This window comes from Haliotis rufescens, unplaced genomic scaffold (assembly GCF_023055435.1).
Source record: "Haliotis rufescens isolate VD_foot unplaced genomic scaffold, xgHalRufe1.0.p SCAF_4, whole genome shotgun sequence".
NCBI classification, from domain to species: domain Eukaryota; kingdom Metazoa; phylum Mollusca; class Gastropoda; order Lepetellida; family Haliotidae; genus Haliotis; species Haliotis rufescens.
The window spans coordinates 47,545,082-47,569,489 of NW_025964112.1; the positions used below are offsets into that span (position 1 = coordinate 47,545,082).

Sequence of the window (24,408 nt, forward strand, 5' to 3'; positions counted from 1 at the left end):
CGAGGCACTGAGCTTTAGGGATGTTAGTGCGTGTTGCTCGTGGCTCTCAGTTATATGCGAGTTAAGTATCGGAGTTGGAGCCATAAGATTTAATTGTGCACAGTTAGGTCCATCTTAAGGGACTTGTTCTGCTCGCAAACTTCTCTCGGCGGGCCCCGTCCGATCACCCAGAATAGAGGTTTTACTGTTTGTTTTATTGAAGCTGCTTTCGAGAGATGGTTAAAAGGTTTGCATGCGTGTGTAAGATTTGGAGAGACAGTGCTGACGCCTAATTTTGAAGACGGAACGGATCGAGGGACTGAGTGTGTGACTCCGCTAGCGTGACCTTTGTCGGGGAGAGCGAGATATCACGCGCCATTGCCTCAGCTGTCAATCAAACAAAGCCTGGCGGTGGAGCTCGTATTATTTTAATGCAGGGTCGACAAACAGGGCAGTGAATCTCCACCCCTCCCCTTAGGAGTGACCGGTCGTAGGGCGGGACATTATTGGACGAAACTTCAACTGCTTCAAGTTGACAGTCAAGGGACCAACCAGTTAATGCCTACTGTGTACCCTCGCTACGCACACACGAAATGAACCCGTATGCGATAAGGGGCTGGCATCTACCTACAGCCTATTCCGAGAGCAACAACTGTGATCGAAACTACCCAGCAATGTACCCAGCTAGCTGGCCTTCGGGGTATTTCACCCCACCATCAGTCTACCCTTTCCAGACTGATACCACCAAACAACATAACGGTAACGATTGGAAGCTACAGACCATTTGTTCCACGAATTCTGAAGCTTCAACTCCAAGAGACTCCAACAACTTGGTTAAACCGGGGTATGAAAGTTTATTGTACAAACCAAATAACGCTCGTACTGACATTGAGGGCGGTCGGGAGGAGACACAGCGTAGTTGTTGTGCTATTTCTTGTTCCTGTAATGGTCAACAGAGACTCAATGTTATTGACAATTCCTGGAGAAACCCTGAAGTCTCTGCGACGCTCGATTTCAATAAAACACCCGGGATGTCACCGTATCAAAGCTTTTGCCAGAGAGGTAAGATCAATATGATTCATGAATGTTTCATCCACTTTATTTGCATGTTTCATACTCTACCCTGGATCAAATTACATTATTATGTAGCAATGATACATAAAACTACTACCAGAACTGATGCCATAACAGATAACTGCTACGGTTTCATTGCATGTCGTAATACCTATTCTGGCGTTTAATTCATATATTTAGGTATTTTCTCTTGGCGATTACCGCCTTGCAGTTCAAGACTTCGGGCTGTAGCAAGTTATAAAGTTATGTAACATACTGATTGTTTTCAAGTTTATTGCAAATATGTTATTAACCTTCTTTATTAAAAATGTTCCTGTTAATACATTTTGTTATTTCCAAAAAAGTCTTTTTAGATGCACTAACAGTCAAGCACCACCTGTCTCGTAAATATCAATCTTGTGATTCATATGTAAATATCAATCTTGTGATTCATATGTATATATGAAGAGGTCCAAATTGCGGATGGTGCTGTGTCATCCCTAAAAAGGAACAAGTGTTACATCATTTACCTATCTTTTCATGTTTAGTGCTAAATGACAATTGTGGAATATAATCTCAATGTGTTGGAGCAATTTGGACACGATAATACAAGTTTGTCCTCCTTACGTCTACCTCAATTTAAGTAAATATGTGTTCCTCGTGTGTTAAGTCACAAAAACATTTAGACAATTTACACGAAACAGATTTGTACTTTTAATGCTAATGTAACTAACACATCTAAGGTAAAATAATGCTCTACATCACAAATTATTGTTTTTATTATTATTATTACTTTGAAATCAACACTATTAACTTTATATGTAGGAATTAAAGAATCGAAATGTACATTTTAACTTTGCTCGCTTACCATGTGACACATTTCTTCTTGTGTTTCTTATTTGACGACGGTTACTCGGCAACGCCAAACAGGGCAACTTATGCACACTCTAGTTGGTTTCTTAAACAGGTAGAATGACATATGCAAGGTCGTAACTTTCATGTCTACAACGTTTTGGCGACGTTACACCTGTGGCTGCATCATTAATATACGACATGCAGTACATGCAAATTGCAGACCTACACCGCCTTATATCATTTGAAATACACTTATATGACATATGTTTATAACAGGGTCGACAAGCACTGTGAAATATACCAGTATTTCAGCTTAAAACTATCCAAGATTTGACATATGAAGTAAAATATTTACCCTTCTCCATATGACGAAAACCCGTTTCGGTGATTCACAAGGTGCACGACCCTGTCTTTGAGTATGACACGATATGCACTTAAAAAGCAATACATGTCGTTTAAAACCGTAGTTCTGTGTCTGTTCCTTGTAAGTGGTTAATTCTTCAATCTAATTATTAAAACTGTGACGTAATTTCCTTGTCGTTGAGTATAATTAGTAGTCAGTGCATGTCTTTCTCTTGAAGCAATTTGTCATAATTCCATGTATACACATTGCATACCAACCGTATAACTAACTTTCTGTAGATTCATTTTGTAATAATTCTCATGCATACACATAGCATTGTCAGCACCAATCTGTATTTCTGTAGAAGCAATTTGTCATAATTCACATATACTCTTATCATAGTTAGCGCATATCAATCCTTCTGTAGAAGCAATTTGTCTTGATTCACATTTATAGATACATATATATCTAAGTAAGCCTGCACATATCTACCTTTCTGTTGTAGCACAAGGTATCATAATTCATATGCATTCACATACCTTGGTTAACGTAATTCGCACATATACCGACACTATACATAAAGTTCGGGTAAATCCCAACTGTCTTAAGTTATTTCATAAAACGTTTATCAGTACGATGACGTTAACGTGTTCCAGATGTTCTCAATAAGAATATATCGCAAGCTTCCAAACATCCCATTTCAATGTAAACTCATTACGAATACCATTGCTGATATTTGCCATGAAACAGAAAAACTGCATGTCATCCCTCACATAATAGATCCAGCCTGAACACATACTACTCAAGAGAAGCTAAAGAACACCCGATTCTTTCATAGTACTATAGTACTGGCATGACAGAACTATAGGAATATCAAATAATCGGGTGTTCTTTTACTTATTTTGAGTTGTATATATACCTGAATTACATATAACGTCACAAGGGGAAACGGAATACACAACATCAAGACCTGTGGCATTAACTTAAAACAATTCATACAATGATACAAATTATATTAAATAAGCAGTCATATGTAATACAAGTTTTAATATACTAGTTATACTTCCAAGTTACATAAATGATACCGAAGGCAGCATGCAAGCAGGCAAGTATACATCAACAATGAAAGGAAATCCTCATTCCCGCTTTCAATGTTAGCCTCTCTTTTATTCTCACCTACATACATGTGCATCTTGCTTGTTTACGTGCAATATACAAAGAGGTCATTTTTAAAACTAAAGCATTTTATACGTCAAATATTATGGTTGGAAATTGATTTACCCAAAGAAACTGTATTATAAAGGCATAATTATTTTTTCATTTATGAATTAAAGTGATTGATTTGAAGTAATTTGTCATCTTTCTAGTCAAGGTATCCATATTGAACAGGTCTACGGCATATAGTTTGATATTCAAGTTAAACAATTAACCTGTTATAAAAATCTACCGGTTGAATCGTTCAATTCTTAGAATAAGTGTTTATATCAGCTAAAGAATGAAAATGCTGCACTGAAACGTATACTAACATTCATAAATAACTGTATAGTTTGTCATATTTTCCTCAAATGGTACATCTCCTCAATATCACAAGTTGCATGAAATACCATAACAGGGTACAAAGAGATGTCCCATTTTCTCTGATCTAGAAATGTGAAATCAGTCGTTTATCTTTTCAAGCTTTCAATATTCTATTCCTTTTCTAATAGGAACACCTATATGCGTGTGTGGTTATTGCTCGTTATAGCACACGTTATATTTTGAATTCGCATATATACAACCTTTTTTGTATATATTCATGTCTTGAATTCAACTTTAACACTGTCATTCAAAAGTACAATTTAAGATATTTCTACCTACACATCCACCGTCTTACACTACGTGTATCTTTCCAATAGGTAGAATTCAGATAAAGATTAACTTTTGAAACATGAAATTTACAGGTACAAGGACAGGATGTCAATAGAAGCGACAAAACCCTTTCCATAAACAATAGAAATCTATAATGTACGATTCCGATTATATCATGGGTTTATGAATTACCATTAAACCATTTTTTCTGTAACATGGCTTAGCTTTCTTGTACAAGGCATTTCTAGAAAATGCTGTCTCAGAATAGATTTTTAACAATGCGTTTTTTTCTGTCGTGTTTGAACAACCTCCGGCATTGAACCCATCAAATCATCATCATACACGTGCAAACTTATGTCCCACGCCTTGTCTTGGCAATCAGCCGTGATGTTGCTCCCAATAAACTGCCCTGCTTTTATTATTGTGTCATACGTAATTTACTTTCACAAACAGAGTAAATGGTATGCGCGTTTGACATGCGATCTGAGCATTACATTTTCAGAACAACTTAAATCCCATGTAAAAACTCAATAAAGGGAAGGACTCGTTTTCGGAATGTCCATATCTATATTCAATCATAATGTCTACCAGAGAGACTCTTTCATCTCATTGTAATCTGCCTTTTCCATTGCTTGCTAAAACCATTAGTGAGTACGTCATATTTTCTATAACACAATATCCAGCTTTGGGTAAAAATGTATGTATATTACCCTGTTATATTTCAAATGAATTTTTCATATTTTTCAAGAAAGTTTTCTTCTTTCAACATAAATGGCCTACACGACCGCCAATAATTGAAACACGAGTTATCTTATATAATCATTTTCGATGACACATCAGTAAGTATGTCAAACTATTTGCATTCATTAATTGCATATGATCTCAACAAAGACACCATGCCATTGCCAGAAGTTAGGAAAGTGAAAATCCAAACAATATATCGTTAAATAGAAATTAAAATGATGAAATTTCAAAAATCAAACGGATAACGGATAATTAAGCAAACGGTGTGATGTAGATTATGTCAGAGTATGTTTATTACCTGTGAATACCTGTGTAACAGTGTATGTACGTCATAGCCTCAGGGCAGATGGAACAATACGAATCTTTGGAACACATGTATCGTCGCCACGGTATCACTATTTAACACTGATCAATCAAGTCCCTTTCAATTATAAACGAATTAATGTTCGTTCATTGATAAATCAGTTTCTGTTTATCTATTCCATAAATCCAAATTAAAACGAGCATGGTTTCTTTTACATTTGAAACATCGAATGCGTTCAGTTCCAAATTAAAACGAGCATGGTTTCTTTTACATTTGAAACATCGAATGCGTTCAGTTCCAAATTAAAATAAGATACGTTATATCTACAGCCAGATTACCTCAAATTCAAAACACGTTAGGTTTGTCTTCTAAATATGTATTGATATTGTTTGACTTAATATCGGCTTGTTTCGTTTTTATAAATACATTTCGCTTAATATGAGCATCTGACAAATGCGTATCAATAGTGTTAGATTATTTAGTATCCTGGGAAATTTTGAATGAAAATGATTTGACATAATTTGTCACTACTCATTCAACCGGGCAAAACGATGAATATATAAGTAGCTAAAGGTTAATACTCATGTGCAACTAATATCAATATATCAGTGGTGATGTGTATGATCTCGTTCTATGTTTGTTGACGAGGCTGAAATAAGGTACTTGAGGTTGTTGTGTTTTACAAAGTTGGTAATTGTCGTATCATAATTACAGGTTTCGGAATATTTTATCGCCATTTCGGCCTCGAAAGGGTACATTTTCCACACATTTTGGCATTTAAAAGTGTGAAGGTTTAGGCGAAATTACCGTCACCACGCCATGCTGTTTAATCACCTACCATCTTTGATTCCCCGAACAATAGCCCCAGCATATCAGGAATACGGTACAAACACTCGCTTTTATTCAAAGAGATAAAAGTAGTTGAGAAAAACAATTGGAAGATTCTTCATTAAAAACTCGTTAAAAATGTCTAAATGCTCCAAAGCGAACTTTTACAGCTGAACAGAATCATTAGAGCGACCTTAAAATCCGGACAGAAAAGCGGTCTGGTCAGTGCGTTTAGACTATGCCATATGATCACTGTAATTACCCCGTTTGAAAGGCTCATAAACCGACACCAGAGATAAAACAGGGTGGGGGCCAGAGAATCCTGGGGAGGGGGCGATCACACTTGAATGGGGACGCTGTGTGTTGAGCGAGGGGGGTGGGGGCGGTATTTGATAGATCAGTTTCCGGTGGCAGTGTGTATCGCGCTATGAAGATCGATAACCGCACCGTGATGTTTTATATTGTAACATTTAAACAATACAATAGTGACTGTTATTGTATGAAAAGTAATCAAGTACCACAGAACACCTAAAAACACTCTGGCTCCAAACAATGAGTTAAAATTTTATAACAGTTATCAACTGAATAATATTGTCTATGATTAATATGGATTGTGTTGCTTTTAAACAAGGTAACGAGCTTACCCTAAACATTAATCCAAAACACGAAAACATTACTTTGGATACTTCGCGTCAATGAGTCCAAGCAAAATAGATTAATTCCAACCACACTAATATACTTGAAACATTTATCCAAATCCCCCAAACCCATTAGAAATCAATGTATAAATGTCCCCCATAAACAATTTCAAAACAAGAAAAATTGCGTATTGTCTTATGTTATGCAATACATCTAATAAAATGGTAACTTGCCTCGAACTCTCTTGTCGTACATGGCAACAACTACATTATGTCACACATAAAACAAGACTATAAAATGCAGTTAAGAATTTATACATATTTGTATATTTCCGATAGGTCACAGTCGAGTGGTATAAGGATGTAAACAAGATTGTCTTCAGGCAGTTTCATTCACGAGGACAGAAAATGTAATTCAGAGGGCGGCTTGACCTTACGGTCTCAAGCATGTGAAAACGGCCACATGAAAGAGATTAAAAAGTTGATCATAATATGTACCTCAAGGCTCTTGTTTTCTTCAGCGAGATAAACAGATGTAAAAGGAATTGGGTGTACAAATGTGATCTAGGGGAGATAACAAGTGTGGCCTGAGAAACAACAAAAGAATTATAAAGTGATATAACGTTTTGATCTTGAAGGTAGTTTAGAGTAAATCACGAAATAGGGAAACGCCCGCACGCTCTAAAACGAATCACATTGTTTTGTCAATTTTATAATTTTATGAGACGATTGTGTTCCATTTCAAAGAGAGGAACAAAATTAATCTATACATTTAGTGAGAAAGATCTGGTTTGATAAACATGTTTTGGTTAAAAAGCACTATTCGACATAATGAATCAATGTTTATGCAGATGCAAACAAACCTTCTATTTGGTGGTAATGAATTTTTTTTCCAGTGCACCATGGGATCGTTGAGGTATATAAGTATTGACAATAACACGTATATATCAGACTTGTAGTTTTTGTCAAGGGTTCTTCCAAGTTTTCTTTCAATTTAGGTTTGTTTTTCTTATATGGCTGATCTTTTTCAGACTATGAAATGGAACACAATGGAATGATTGGCAGATTATCAGGTAAATTGCAGTAGTTCTAGCCTATGTACAGTTTCAAAGAGTGATCTTCTACGGTTCTGAATACCCTGTCCTGTGGTCAACGATACCTTGTCGTTGACCCTCTTTGGTGAAACTGACGAACGGTCATGGTCGTACCTATCATTTCAAGAATAATCTCACCAAACTCTAACACATATTTCTCTTCTGTTTCCCTATTAACTAACCTATGCTAATTCTCATCATCTGTGCTGATATTACAAGACAAATGTAATTGTGTTTTCATTGCTTTTCATTTGAAACATCCTGCAACATCATCACATTATTGGATACAAGTAACATGTTATTAATTTTAAAGTGATGGGACGAAAATCTAATTATGCCACTTATACACTTTATTAGATTTCGATAATACGTTTCCAATGTATTTTTTTTTCCATTATTAGTTTGTGTATGATGTTACGAAAACTATTAAAGGAATCACACATATGTATAGTTTAATACAGTTGTCATTATTTGAAGGATTATGGTTTTCTCGTAAACCTTAATATATAATGAAGATGAAAAAGCGTATATAGTTTGGATTGCTGTTTCTCTGATTACTAGTCAGTTCAAAATACTAACAGAATATTATATACGTTGTGAAAATGGTCACAGGCGTTTTTCATGACTCCCTAATGTAATTGAACAGCTAATAGAAGATCATGTTAGTGTACATGTTAACCATTTATCTTTTGATAGCGGTGTTATGAGTGTCCACGTTGGGACTGATAACTGATGTGACTGATTATTCAGATATGTTTTGATATTATCATGGAACTGGCGTATTTTCAACTTCATTTGATGTCAAACCAAACAGCATTTCAATTTGTTTTACCTCAATGTCAACATTCGTATCCTGTCCTGGAGTGTTTGGCGAAACGGTTAGGAAGGAAACTGTGGCCATTAAATGAGGCATTCAGAAAGACTGAGTAATTTATATTTTCTAATTTTATGTTTGTATTTGGCTAAGAATACATACGCGTAAGGGTCAAAGACCGACAATGGCGATGTGTCTGCAAAGGTACATGACCGTTAGAATAAAAAACGATGTTACTAAAATGAAATCAAGATTCTGTAACATTAGTAAGGGTAACTGCCTTAGCCAAGGACAGAATGACCCAGTTAACCTATATGTATTTTGACATCGTGCCTAAGGTAATAGGGTCGTATATGCACGGTACATACGTGCGTGTGATACAGAAACACTGATGAATGTACGTCTTGCGTAAAATACGTATAATACAAACGTATGTATAATAGCAGCAATTCTTAAAGTATGCATTAAGAGGACGATGCAACCATAAGCATAGCATGTATGTGCATTACGTGTATTAAAAACAGGTAAAAGAAAGTATACACCCGTGTTTGATGTTAGCTACAAATAACACAACCAAAACGGTTATTCGATGGCGATGCATTAGATGGGTATCAGAGTTGTTGTTTGGCTCTTACGTTTGCTGCGTTTCGGTGACTGTTTTCAGCCTAGTAACGTTTTGATAGCATCTTTACTTCTGTGTCAAATCCAATTTTAAAGTGAACACTTTCGTTTCGTTTGCCAGCTGGTCTAAAGTCAATACATACTTTTGCAAAACTCTAAAATACATACATGATTCGCATCCTGCGTATCAAGATACGTTTCAGTAACTCAGAAATAGTTTGGAATGGTTGAAAAAAAAGAAACATGTATTGATTGTGAAATGAGCATTGGTTACAAGAATTAGCTTACAGGATTAATGTCACATGTCTACATAGGTACGGTTGTCATAAGATACCCTATCGGAGGCACAAGGACCAGCATGTGTGTTCACGACCTCGCTTACATTCTCGGCATAACGACTGTTGGCTCAAGCACATTATATTTTAGATAGGAACACGGTGGTGTAAATTATGCAATCTTGTTCAGGGTCTTGTTTTTATTGACGGAATGATTTGAATTTGTAAGGTATAAAATGTTTATATACCAAACTCAAGAGCTGAAATAGGATCCAGTAAATAAAAAATGTTTCTACCAAATGTAATATTGATGATGGCGCCTTACTAACGAAGATCTGATTGTATGTTTATTCATGGATAGAAGTTGTATATATAAATGACAGAAAAAAATATTACTTGTATATGAGGAATTATTTTTTTAACATAAAATTCTAGTTCCTCTGTTTCGACAAAAAAAATCAGACCAAGAAATGAATGTGTTGAAGCCTTGCTGATAAATGAGTAGAGCGATGTAGTCAGCACATGCCATCAATATTCTGCAACATTGTAGTTTTTAGCCATACAGCAATTCACTTGATTCATTAAGCCTAGACTAGCAATGAATATTGTCAAGGAGCATGCTCAACTGCAGTCGGCAACCTAACAACTGGGGTCCGTCACGACAAAAGGCGTTGTTCAAGTATTAACATGAGCTCATGTCGTTGATTTACTGTTACACTGCCAAACAGGTGCGGCAGATCATCTAGTTAAACGTATTTGCACTTGATCGACAGTGTCACACGGGAGGCTCAAAGCCCTAGTTCCATCACGATTGTGTTGGCGTCAGAGGTGCATGCTTGTTAGCATATACATAGTCTGGCTTGAGGATTCTTAAATGGTTACATGATGAAATTCTTTAAGTCCAGGTTACAAGTTGAATTTTTTTTAAAAATCAGAATTATGAGTTTCGAATATGATGCTGTAGTTCATAGGCAAAACGAAGCCGGATTATAAAATTTGTTTGTTTGTTGTTTATCGCAGCACTCAGCAATATTCCAGCCATATGACGGCGGGCTGGTATAATCCAGTGATTTACATCATGAACATCGATCCACGCAATTGGGATACGATGACATGCATCAACCAAGTCAGCGAGCCTGACCACCCGATCCCGTTAGTCGCCTCTTACGACAAGCATAGTCGCCTTTTAAGCCAAGCATCGGTTGCTGAAGACCTATTCTACCCCGGATCTTCACGGGTCTCGGATTATAAGAACTAGGATTTGCCAAAACAACGCTAAAACGGAAGGGCTTAATTATTCTTTTCCTCGTATGAAGATTTTTCTTTAAATTTTTTTGAATATATGCGCCTAACTCTTATTGTTTTCAAACGGACAGTAGGTTTTCAAATTTCAGCGTATTTGTGAATGTACAGGTTTCGTTTAAGGTTTTACGTGACAACATTCATATGTTAAACATGCCCCTGATATTATGTGTACCAGAATATATCACATAGTGCGACAGCTAACAGCGACAGGTTCAGAGCCAATCACCCGTGTGACTTGCCGTAGGCTACATTTACGCTTTGCATTTTAAGTACACTGACGTTTCTTGTCGTCGTATGTTTTGTGTCCAACACAAACAGATTAGATATGGCGCGTGACACTAAATTCCAATTTGCTCTTTAATCATACTTGTGATTACTACAACGAATGATGTCCTAAAATTATATTTTGATTAAAACGTTAAAAGTACATTTCACATTAACTACAAATTCTCCATCACTATTATACACATACGAACGTTATCATGTGATAACATCACGTATGGTATATAATGGGATAACAATAATAGCTAGCTCTGCTCTAACGGTGCAACTTTTGTACTTGTCGCAATAATAACACGAATAAAAACAAGTTACAAATCGTCAGTGTAACGCAGTGGTGGTCTGAAACTGATGATGATAGACAATGTTGATGATGACGATGATAATAACAATGAAAACCAACTTTGGTAACGATGACAACTTTGGATGAATGTTTGGTATGCCGTCCTGTCCTTATGGGTAATATATTTGAAATTAAGTTATGATGAAACAATATATCTATGTGTGTGGTTCATAATCAGTATACATAATTTTTCTTTTACAAAAACAGACAAGTAGCGTCTAAGGTCACATCCCTAATAATTAGGGCGGCAGGCTGACCATGTCCTCTAAGGCTTTGCAATTCACTGTGTGGCTCCGCTCAGGTGTACCAGGAGCCTATGTCAGTGGGTTCGTATCCAGGATTCGCCCTGTTTAGTATCAATGATGTATCAGCAGTACATTCGTCTCTTTATACACTACACAGCATCCCTGATTAATTATAAAAAAATCCCCACGCCTTCAAACTCCTATTCAAGTCGATCGTCATTATCATTGTTTTCTTAATAAAACCAACAAAACCCTTTACTTATCCATGAGAAACCTTTGCCTAAAGTAGAGTCGATTGTACGATTCCTATTATATCACGAGCATGTGTTTATGAATAAATATCAAATAGTGATAATACCAGGTGTAAGCGAACAGGTAAGGGTATCCTTGCCCACCGTTGGCACCCGTCACAAACACACGCAAAGGCAAGTCAATTGTTCACCTGAAAAAAACAAGGAAACATATGGTAAAAGTCAAATAGGGATTTGCATCGGACATCATTTTTGTCACGGATGTGTCAAATTTGGAAATGTGCTCCACACGTCTACCATAAAATACCTAAAAGCTTCACTGAGGCCATGAATGGTGTAACCTTGATCAGGCAACTTCTGGGCGAGAGTCGTAGAAAACAAACGCTGAATGATGTCTCCAAATCAGCCTTCACATTGACTTGTCAACTCAAGTGCCAGTCAAATCATACAATCAATCAGATCAAAGGGAAAAGGTTCAGATATGGAACAGAAATCCTGAGAGAAGATTACACCATGTCATCATAGATGTCTAATAATGTATTGGTGTGTTTGGTGGCGTTTTGGTTAGACACGACACCATCGCCCGAAGACTGAGTGTCAGTGCCCTATACTAAACATCACTCGCCGTCATTATGACAAGGAAATATAGCACAGTGTATTAATCTGGCATTAGTGGGTGAATGGAGTGCCTTGAGTGTTAGAGGTTTGTCATGATCAGTATGATATTAATGATTGTATTGAAAAATGCTTAATTTATACAGTAGCAGTAATTAGGATATCCTATAAAGGGAGTGTTGTCTATATGTAAAATTGCACTCACATCACCGTTGCCTATAATTTATTAATTTTAGTCGCCCGTTACAGCAAATAGGTATTAGTAGTATTAGTAGTATTAGTAGTATTAGTAGTAGTAGTAGTAGTAGTAGTAGTATTAGTAGTAGTAGTAGCATCAGTAGTAGCAGTTATAGTAGCAACAGTAGTAATAGTAGTAGTAGCAACAGCAGTGGCAATACTAGTAGTAGTGGATTTTAAAATTTGAATGATAAATAATATCCAAATTATGATGAGTATAAATTACATCCTTTGAGGTATGTCTAAATAAATTGGAATACATAAACTACTAAACTATATGTAGTCGATAATCCATGCAACAAATAACATTATAGCTAATGTAGCTAAAAGCCGCAATGCGTAAATAATTTACATCAAATTCTGTCTTCTTAATAAAGCTCTAGTTCAAATACACTGCTCATATAGCACATTAAATACCACCAGAAGGTGGTTCGCAAACCGAAATCCATGACATTTGAAACCTTTTTTGAAAGGTTCCATAGTATATATTGAAAAATACAGCAAACCTGTTTCAGGAAAATTTTTTGTGACAATATGTTGACTTTCAAGTTACACAATTAATTAATCATGTTTACTTAACATGATGCCGTTCTAACGTGTTCATGTATGCACTCATCATCTATAGAATTTTTTATTTTTTTAACTTAAATATATAATGAGATGTTGAAATGCATATTATAATATAGTTTGAATATCATAAACTGACAACATAAATACAAACGCAGTTAGGCATGTGAACCTCACAGATGTGCTTACGGGGGACAGTTATGATAACGGGATTAAAAAGGTATCTTGCATGCATTAGTTTGACGAATACAACTTTACACTCACACATATATCTATGTATTGAGTTGACAAAGCAGGTTTTCCACATGACAACTGAACTATCAGTACACACATAAAAGCAGGGGCAAATTGATATGTTTCATAATGCTGCAATTTCTATGGCATTACACAAAATCGGAGAAAGCTGTCAGAAAAGCAAATCGCAAAAGTCAGACACCGCTTTCTTTCAACGATAGAGAACGGTGCGGTTGAACGTGTCATGATTGATGGCTTATTCTGAAATATGACGGCTCCGAATAGACAAATGAAGTTCATCAAGGATATTTGCGCGAGCCAGTTTAACAGCCTTGAGGCTAGAATGTATAGGTTTTTAAACACAAGCTTTCAACACCTTTGCAAACAAGTCACATCATTACCTGAGGCAACATATTATGGCTGTTCGCAGAGGCATTGTTTCGTCTGGTCAGATGTAAGGTTAGAAGCCAGCATGGTGTTGGTGTACACTCATCTGAAGGCATACCATCATTTTATCAGTGTCCTCGAGGGCAAGATGCTTTGTTTTTGACTACAGATATTATTAATTGTGATCATAATATGAATATAGTTATGACATGTACATGACTGTACATTCTTTTTTATAATATTCTTTTTTCTTTTCTTTTTTTTTTTTTGGGGGGGGGGGGGGGGGGGCATCGTCAGAAATGAAACGGTGTTCGCTTCTAATGAATCGCATATATGAGTGTTCATGCATACAAGTTATGAAATCATACCACCATTTAAGAGATGTTGTCCATTTATGTAAATGGATGGGATATAAAATAACATGTACATATCATTTTCACCAATATTTTCGCCCAATGCAATCTGTTTCGTCGCATAGTCGAGACTGTTTAGTCTCAGGCGTTGAAGTTTAATACTATATCACAAATCATATGTAAGATGTATTGATTTTCATGGGTACCGGATATTTAAGAATGATTTGCACATAAAACAAGTCCGTCAAAACAGTAAATGGCCGGATGTACATGTAGATATAGATCCAAATCATCTTCGCACATGGGCTCTCTTAAAATCAAAAATATTGTCAAAAACTATGATTCACATATATAGCCCGGGGGAGATGATTGTCCGCTTGATTGTAGCGACAAATTGTTTGAAGTTTGGATGGTAGGAAATAGCCTGCCTTAGAAGATTAAGGGAACGGTGTTATCACTTTATGAGATCATAAACACGGTGAATATAGTGCTCCTGGCAACGGAGCTCGTACTTACTGGAGACGATAGTAACCAGTACATTGGGTATCCCAAAGACACGACGCTATGTTACAAAAAAACACCTATCTGGCAAGGTTCAGTGTCGGTCAATAGTTAATGCCCCCACTCCTTCGTTCGCATGCGAACAGGACGAGGTGTTACAATTGAGTGCAATGAAACAATTGTAAAAGCTATTATTGATCATTGATATTAGTATTTCATATAATAAACATCTTTTGAGTGACTAATTTGTCATTATCCTAGTATTTGCTCAAAATGGAATGATTAGGAAAACAAGAACAATACATTCAGGTGGTAATACGGGTACAATGGTTTATCACACAATATACTGACAATGACGTCCTTATAATGTACGATAGGGGTTATAATATACGATTGGGCTAATGATACAAATAATAAGCAGTATATTATTGAGGGAACGACCATTTGTAAAGCGGGGAAAGGCGGGGGAAAGAGGTGGGGTGCTAGTGTTTTATCAAAACAAAAAAACTGTCCCAGAAAATGCTTTGGAAAAAAAAGAAATTACGGTAGTCTGCCACAAAAATTACATTATTGCAAGGTGTTTTTGAGAGACAAATACAGTTATGTTACTAGTTTTATTTAAAAACATATCACATAGCTGGTTAAAAAATATCGTTTCTCCATAAATATATTCACCTCCTTCTCCATCAACATATGTTTTTGGTAACACCACAGTGTACAACTACATTTTTTGTAACATTATACTTACCCGGGAACCTTCATCTCGATGGCTGATAGATGAAGCTCCATTTTAATCTGCAAAAACACATAAGGCATAATGTTTTGACAATTGAAATCAACGATATGCTTGAATCTGCAAAATATGTGTCCACATCTAACCTTTTCTCTTAAACCAACAAACGTTTGTAACCCAATGCTAGGGGTAAACTTTTAAGTACCCGTAATATCGAAAGGTGTTGAAGACAAGTTTAACGTGGGATAGATGCTACCACTAGCGTCCAAGGATCATGGCGAGCTTATCAAGCCAAAGATGCGATTATATTGAAAATTTTCGTCTAGAATTACTGTCTTTAGTGCTCGTCTCGGGTGGGATATATTTACGCTGAGACTCTGAGGTGAGCTGTTGAGAGATAAAGTTTTAATGTCCGACCACCCTAGGAGCAAGGAAGGAAACCTCCGCTGCTTCTGCGTTGATGAGTTTATGTTGAGGTATATCTTAGAGGGCACTTAATATGGCTTAGGTGAGGGAACGATAAAACAGAAGAAAGAGCGGGGATGTTATAGTAAGATAATTCTTATTTTTTCATCTGGGTGTCTATTTTTTAAATCAAAATCAAATTATTATTTTTGTTGATGATGCGAATGTTATAATTTATTGCATTATGCTCATAAAAAATCAGTCCGAGAAATGGCGTCATAATTTGCGACACGTTTACGTTATTGTAACGTCAACAAACCAACGCCAAAGAATGTTCAGTCTTGATTTTCTGCCAAAACAAATTACATTGAGCATAAAAGGCAAAATAGTTTTGAAAATCATATGAAATCACGCGTTCAAATAACTATGTGAACTTCAGTAAAAAAAACCTCTGGCATCAAATAATAAGTAACTCAATTTATGCGTCATTGTCCGTTAAAGACTTACAATGTTAAACCAGAATGGATGGAACTTCGACGGGAAAACGGCGTTAATATAAGCGAATGACAATGAGCTTAAATCTATTTTGTCATAGGAAACACTATTGATTTATAGGTAATACAAAGGATAAATGGTTTTGTCTCTTTTCCTACGCTATTAAAGCATGAATTAAATATATACGAACCAGTTTAGCAACAATGTGTTGAACGCTGCAGAGACAAAACCATTAGCTTTGCGGCTTTACCAAAAAAAGCCCTGCGTGGTTTAAACAATTCTCCAAGGACGTGGAGTGGTATTAACAATGAAGAAATATACATTACTGGTCTTCATCAAATTATCAGTTATCATAATCTGGAAAACGATATCTTCTTCATTTAATCGTTGTTTGACGATCTGGACTTGGAGGGTGTTCGCGGAACACAATGAATAATAAACTCGATGGAGGAGAAGAGGAGGGTTACATTTTTTATTCTTTTAGAGGACACGACAGGGACGTTTATATCCCGTCTTTCATGTCGACTCGGGTCCGTCTTTATAGTTTTCATATAATTTATTTACTTTGGAAATGATTACTGACCGCCCACGGTTGCAATGTGTCTCTACGCAAGACAGAAGAGGGAGAATGGTTGGCGACGGGTGTTCGTTCCGAATTTTAACAATTTAACGGTTTTATTGTTATATTTGCAAGGTCCGACGTTGCTTTTCACAGCATTTATGACAGTGACAAGTCGCAAAATCGTCTTTGATGTTGGTCGGTTTATGGATGCTAGGTTATTAAAAAAATGGCATGAGTTTGCTTTGGGTTGGAGAGTAAATACTCTCTACCTCTCGAGCTGCAATCAACATGTTCTGTGTTTATTGCGTGCGTTTTACGCCTGGGCGGGGTGGAAGGGCGCGACCTTGCTCTTCAGTAACCCTCATTACTCAACGTTGCCTCAAAGGGTATTTCCATATATGGATTAAAAATAATATTTACGACAACATTTGGATTGACAATCGACGCTTCTCATTCATAACGCCAGACAATTTGTCACGTGGTGCTTCTTACATGACTGCCATTTAAAAATATGATTTTTTTTCTCAAGCCAATTCTATATATTTCAAAGTTGTTTTTAATCATATTAAGAATTAAATGACTGAGGTTTTCATTAGCTGACATACAAAATACATTTTCAGCTAAAGTGTTATATGGTCTAAGTACAGATCTATATATCATGGTGTCTCGTTTGACTGAGGCTAAATGTTTGTACCCATGTTTAATGTTTGACTTGTACCGTCATCACTACTTATCATGTCATGTTTTCCTCAGAACGGATTTCCGCAGTGCAAAATTCCCTTGTCCTAATTCCACCCTAGTCATAATGCCAATGTCAATGAGTTTGTTTTTAACACAAACGTTCGGATTCCTTGGTTATAATGACATTTTTTATATTGACAATACATTGGCGGTGTAGTTAATCTTTTGGAGATATTTCCCTCTTCTCAATCAACAAACTAATGCGAAACATTTTTAAACAAACTCCTGTATCAACAACACAATTTACATTCCGAACGTTGAGACCATTCCAAAATATAGCCTCGTCATCCAACTGTCAAATATTAACAGTAAACCCAAGGGTGAGATCAAAACGTTTAAGCAGAAATTATCCGAATTACGGAATGCATATAGTTACATTGTAACGACGTCTCGTGTCGCTTTGAAGTTCATTTTATAGGCACCCCATGGGGGGCACACTGGCGCTCGCAGGGCTGGTGCGTAAGCCGGCTCCCATTGTCACGGGGAGTTTATTACGCCGCAATGGCGGCGTGAAGTGATGAAACGGCATATATTCAGGTATCCCTCCGTCTCTTATATGACTTTTATTACTTCGGGTATCATTGTTAAATCAATTGTACTTTGCCAAGCTTCATCACGGGCTATTATTTCAGTTTTGTAAGTTATCCTGACAATGTGAACTGACTCACTTGGTCAAAGGTCTTGTGTCACCTAAGTTGATATGCTGGAGGGTGATAGAACGTTGTTTTACCTATATTTTTAGGCAGCTAGATTTATTCGCGCAGGCGGGTTATGGTGAATCATGGTCATATTCTAAGGGGAATGAGATCGGGAGTTCCTATAATGGATACTTGAATTTGATTAATCTGTGTGAAGATCTGTCACAGACGAACTCGGATTTTTTTAAATTTACGAAAATAAATCCTGTGTTTCACATCAAAACAATTCTGTTACAAATTTAATTATAACGAAGATTATTTGATTCTTATTTTAGTTTTGTGGCACATTTTAAACCCATTTTCAATGCTAAATACGTAAAATATACATGTACTATTGATTGTTAAACTACCCGTGTTTCATATCAAAACAATTCCGTCACATACTTAAGTTTAACTGAGAATATCTGATTCTTATTTTAGTTAAGTGGCTCATTATCAAAAGCATCTTTTCAATGCTAAATACGTAAATAGCCCTGTGGGGCTTCCATGTAAGAATAAGGCCCAGTAATGATCCTTGTACTGGCCGACCAAAGGTAATCGTTGCTCCAGCTATCGCTCACTGGTTTATGTGGAATCTATGTTGTAACCTTAAGAGGCAAACTTGTACAGGACACACTTTTCATAACAGCCGTACGTGTTTCATATATGTCTCACAAATTGTCCCAGTTATTCTGAACACCACCGGGAGGTATTGTACTGTCTGTGTATCTGAGGGCACAGCACTTTACAACTAATCGGCTCTTAGCATTATAACTGACACCTGACGTCCTGTTTAATGTGTTTCACATCTAATTATACTTCATCCCCGACCTATGTTACATTAATCTCCTGAGTATTATATTGTTTGAATAATTCATATTTATTTTCTCATGAGAAAAGAGTGAGTGAGTATGGTTTTCGCCGCTTTTAGCACTATTTCAATAATATCTCGGGGGGCTCCAGAAATTGGCTTCACACATGGTACCCATGTGGGGCATCGGACTCGAACCGTCGGCGTGACGAGCGAACGCTTTAACCTCAAGGCTATCACACTACTCTTTATGAGAAATGGCTTGCATTTTGAATCGTTTCTATGAACAATATACTGGTGCTATATTGACCAATATTATTTAATGTTCTTTATCTCATGTTTTAAAATCTACATCATAATATTTATTTACTTGGAAGCTAGTAAATATTTCATTAGTATTGATTGTGATTATTGCAATCGTAGTTTAAGTACCAACACGTATGGTCTCAAAGTAATGAGTGCAAACGCTGTCATACAAAAACGTGACTCTCTGAATCTAGGATGGAATAATTGTACTGATTCTTTAATTTTTGTTTCAGAGATGCAGCAGTCGATTCATCTTCCCTCCACGTCCATTGCACCAACGACCGTGACGCTTCGGAAGCGACGTCGTCCTTACTCCAAATTCCAGATAGCGGAGTTGGAGAGAGAGTACTCGGGATCCACCTACATATCGAAATCACGACGATGGGAGTTGTCACAGCTTATCAATCTGTCAGAACGCCAAATCAAAATCTGGTTCCAAAACCGACGGATTAAAGCCAAAAAGTTACAGAAACGGGAGGAACTTACCGGCTCAGTAGGACAAGTTGCGCATGACGTGTTAGATGACGGTACTATGACGTCATGAATAAAGTGACTCTTAGAACAAACAAAAAACATTGATCGGGAACCCTCTAAAAGTTCGAAGCCATGAGTGAAAGGACTCGACGTCGTCTCTGGGACGTTGATGGTGGTGTTGACGCCAGGAGACGTTTATCACAGGAAGTTGAATTTGATCTCATTCGGCAAAGTTTGATCACTTCCTGTTGTGGCATTGACGGTTTTCTAGGATGCATAGCTTTAACATAGTGTCTCCTCTGTGTAGGGGACTTCTGGGGACTTCTGTTCTTGAAGGCATCAAATCCACCGCTAGTCCGAATCGTGGGGCGCTATGCCCCGGTGGAGAACTGAAACCGAATAACGCCAAACATACATATTCTTGTATTAACATCTCCAATAGAAGAAGAGTTTAACCATGAACTAAAATATGTGTCATCATAGTATTGTGTGTGTATGGGTCTACCCTCTTATAGAAATACACGAGCCATATTTCGGGGTGAGAAACAGCATTGGCTTCACAGATTCTACACAAAACCGTGTCTTCGGAGTGACGACCGAACGCTTTAACTCCTACACTACTTCACACCCATACGTAGATTATTAAGTACACACAGATAGTTCATTCTTCTCGGAGGGTCGTTTGTTCTTTTTCAGCATTTAGTAAATGATATCAGATTTACCAAGCCAAGAATAACGTTGGATTATATCCACAATAATCCAAACAGAACAATTCGTATAAGCATACTATCAAACGTACCTTACAGAGCCTGAAGTTGTGATGTTCAAGAATCGACTGTTGGCATTCCGGTACATACCATCATAAGTATCTCTGATACATCCTTTGCAATACTTTCTATTTCTTACGAAAATGGTTACCATATCAACTGTTGGTGCCACTGATAAATTCTTATGGATAATTCTTGATGTATTTCATGAAAAATAGTTCAATAGTTTCATATTAGTATACAATTGAAACTATCTGATTGATACGAATTTCATTGTCCTGTATGAGCATCGTGATAATGATAATGCCAAATTCAGACAATTCTCAAAATTGAAACACTGGAGATGACAGTTTCTGATTTTGTGACAGTTCAATTATATATGTTACGTAAAAACATTTTTAATATTTAGTGATCTTCATTTCCCAAACAACATATGGTCCTTAAAATGAAACTTTGAAACAACTCGTTTCAATGAAATAACATTATTCTATTGACGAATTATGTTTTTCATCCTGCCAACATGTGCATATACAATGAAAACAAACCAAAGAACTCATGGACCTTCGTATAGTACCACACGGGTGAATGTCACTAACTCTGTATACAACAGCCCCTTATTAACCCGGAAATTTAACCTGATGGGAGGATAGTGTGAGTAGGTTTCAAATAGTCGATTATACAAGAAGCCCGCTGTTCGGTTTATTGTTCTTCCACTGTTTTAACTGAAGTGTCATATTCGTACATTTGTTTTTATCAACCTCAACACACCATGTTTGGTTTATATTTATCCTACGTCTTCTTTGCAGCTATTTGTCCATACTCAGATAGTACCATCTCGTCGCCGGATACTTTAAGGAGTGATATGACGATGTCCATATGATAAAAGTGGACAGTGGTCACTTGAACCTTGACCTGGAATGTCACGTCTCAGAGTCTCGTTTCAAATCGTGGGATTGCATATGTTACATATACGACTTACCTGTCTTCATTTTCAAGTCAATACATTGTGTGTTCATTTCATTCACTGTTATAACTTATAAATTTAATACATTGGTGTACATGTAGTTATTATTGTCATAGTAATATTGAATCGATACGAATTGAGAACAGTTTACATACATGTAATTGATGTGATCATTCTGTTGTGTTCGTTTGGATGGACTAAACTATGGCTCAATATAATCTTGCGAAATGCCGCCTGTTTTTATGAATATTTATTGTCCTGAATATTCCATATTCTAGTGCGTGTAATTTCCAAAATCATAAATCCAGTCCTTCGTAAGAGTTTTTTAAATGTTTTTTCACCAAACGAACTCAGCATGACAAGTGAATTACATAAGATACGATAACTTGTTGGTTCCTTCGAATAAAGTGATTCTTTTTTTGAATAAATAGAAATGTATATTACTCATTTGTTTCAAGTTGTCACCATAAAGTTTCACTAGTCTTGTCGCCAGAACAAAATATGTCTACATTTCGGTCATAAAGTACAAAGAACATAGCAACTGTCAGTGCCAGACATAAAACTTTGGTGAGAGTAGGTTAAACAACAGACAACAAAATCGGTTATATCGAATATATCTTGTCTCGAACATCATATAACAATTTCATCTTTAGGCCTATTGTCTCCTTGTTTATCTACATTGATGCACGTAGCATACTATTCTTTCTACCACGACAGACAAGTACCCCATCTACCCCATCTACCTCGACACACATATCACTATCTCTACCTCGCCACACATATCAATATCTCTAGCTGGACACACATATCACTACCTTTACCTCGAAACACAAAGTAAACATATAGTGTCCCTTCTCTCTAGACACACATATACTGAACAACAAAAGTTCCTGTGACATTGAATAAGATTAAATGCAAAGTTATGTTTTTTACCAAATCTGAAACAATTTCGGTTTGCAACAGATAAAAGAACCCTGTAAGTGTTCAAATGGTTTAATTTGCCATACTGACTTCAGAAAATGCGTGATTTCATTAAAAAAAAAAACATGAACATTCCAAAATGTCAATTTACAAACCAATAGCGTGTGTGTCCAACTGTGGTTGCGATGCAAGCAACATATCTTCGTCTCATGGAATGGACCAGGCGTCGCGCAAAGTCCTGTGGGATATCTGTCCATATCTGCTGGAGCATGTTTCGAAGTTCCTGGAGTGTATGTGGAGCACGTGGTTTACGTCGAAGGCGCCGATCCATCTCATCCCACATGTGCTCAATTGGTAAGAGATCAGGGGAGCGAGCCGGCCAGGGGATGACATTCACGTTGTTTTGTTGAAGAGAATCCTGAACAAGTCGAGCAAAATGGGGCCGGGCGTTGTCATGGTGAAAGGTAATGCCTGGGCCATGACGACGCAAAAACGGTAGAACAACAGGGCCGATGATCTCGTAATTTTGTTGTTTTTCTGAGTGGTTGTTGTCAGCACGATGCTAAACAATGCATATGGAATCCCGTTAACGCACATGTTTTTATACCCATTCATCGGTAGTGAACTGCATTGGGCTTGTTTAAAAGTCAACTTTTGCATGAAATGCATACTCTTCTGTAGCAGTTGCGTTTTTGTGACTTGATTCCATACATGTACTACAATATTGAAAACCAAACTTTACTTGTTTTAAAAATACACTAAAATATTGGTGTCACGGGAACTGTTGTTGTTGAGTGTAGTAAACACCCTCTAGCTCGACACACATAGCAAACCCTCCCCCTCGACACACATAGTATCCCCTCTATCTGGACACCACCTCTACCTCGAAACACGTAGTAAACCGTCAACCACGACACAGATAGCACCATGCCTCAACACACATAACACCCCCTCAACTAGACACACACAATACCCTCTCTACTTCGACACACACAATACACCATACGTCGACACATATAGTACTCCCTTTACTTCGAGACACACAGTACCCTCTCTACTTCGAAAAACATAGTAAATCCTCATCCACGACACCTTCTTCCTCTACACACATGATAGCTCATCTACCTCGACATGCAGAGTACCCATACCTCCACAGACATATTGCTCCCCTCCTCCCCTACTCCGACACACATAGTACTCCCTCTACCTCGACACAGGTAGTAAACCTTCTCCCTCGACAAACATAGTAACGCCCACTCCTTACTTCGACACACGTAGTACCCCATATGTCGACGTACATAGTACCTTCTCTACCTCGACATACATAGTCCCTCCTCTACCTCGGCAATTCATCGTACTCCCTCCACCTCGACACACGTAGTAAACCTCTACATCGACACGCATAGTATCCCCTCTAAATGGACACACATATCACCACTTCTACCTTTACACATAGAAAACCTTCAACCACGACATACACAGCACCATACCCCAACACGTATAGCACCCCTTCTACCTCGACACACATAGTACTCCCTCTACCTCGACAAACACACAGCGACCCCTCTACCTCGACACACATAGTCCCTCCTCTACCTCGACACACATAGTACTCCCTCTACCGCAACACACACACAGCAAACCCCCTACCTAGACAAACATAGTACACACACACACACACTTCGACACACGTAGTACCCAAATTTTCGACATATATAGCTCACCGCCTTCTACATCGACACACATAGTACTCCCTCTACCTCGACACACTTAGTACCCCCTCTACCTCGACACACATATTCCCTCCTCTACCTCGACACACATAGTACTCCAATTTTC

At 37.2% G+C, this 24,408-nt stretch overlaps 1 protein-coding gene across 2 annotated transcripts; it reads left to right on the forward strand.

The window, feature by feature from the left end:
* On the forward strand, positions 1-22,085 carry LOC124151877 (homeobox protein Hox-A9a-like). Of its 2 annotated transcripts, XM_046524558.2 has the most exons (3): positions 1-1,041; positions 7,624-7,665; positions 19,677-22,085. In XM_046524558.2, exons 1-3 carry the CDS (start codon positions 573-575, stop codon positions 19,985-19,987), a joined length of 822 nt encoding a protein of 273 aa, XP_046380514.1. In that variant the 5' UTR covers positions 1-572; the 3' UTR covers positions 19,988-22,085. The 2 variants fall into 2 exon arrangements, with proteins under 2 accessions (XP_046380514.1, XP_046380530.1); XM_046524574.2 differs by lacking the exon at positions 7,624-7,665.
* The last annotated feature ends 2,323 nt before the right edge of the window (positions 22,086-24,408 follow it).

Coding starts and splice junctions, on each gene's coding strand:
- LOC124151877 (XM_046524558.2), top strand. CDS start 573: ATGAACCCGTATGCGATAAGGGGCTGGCATCTACCTACAGCCTATTCC. Junction 1,042..7,623: donor TCAAAGCTTTTGCCAGAGAG/GTAAGATCAATA, acceptor GATCTTTTTCAG/ACTATGAAATGGAACACAAT. Junction 7,666..19,676: donor AATGATTGGCAGATTATCAG/GTAAATTGCAGT, acceptor TTTTTGTTTCAG/AGATGCAGCAGTCGATTCAT.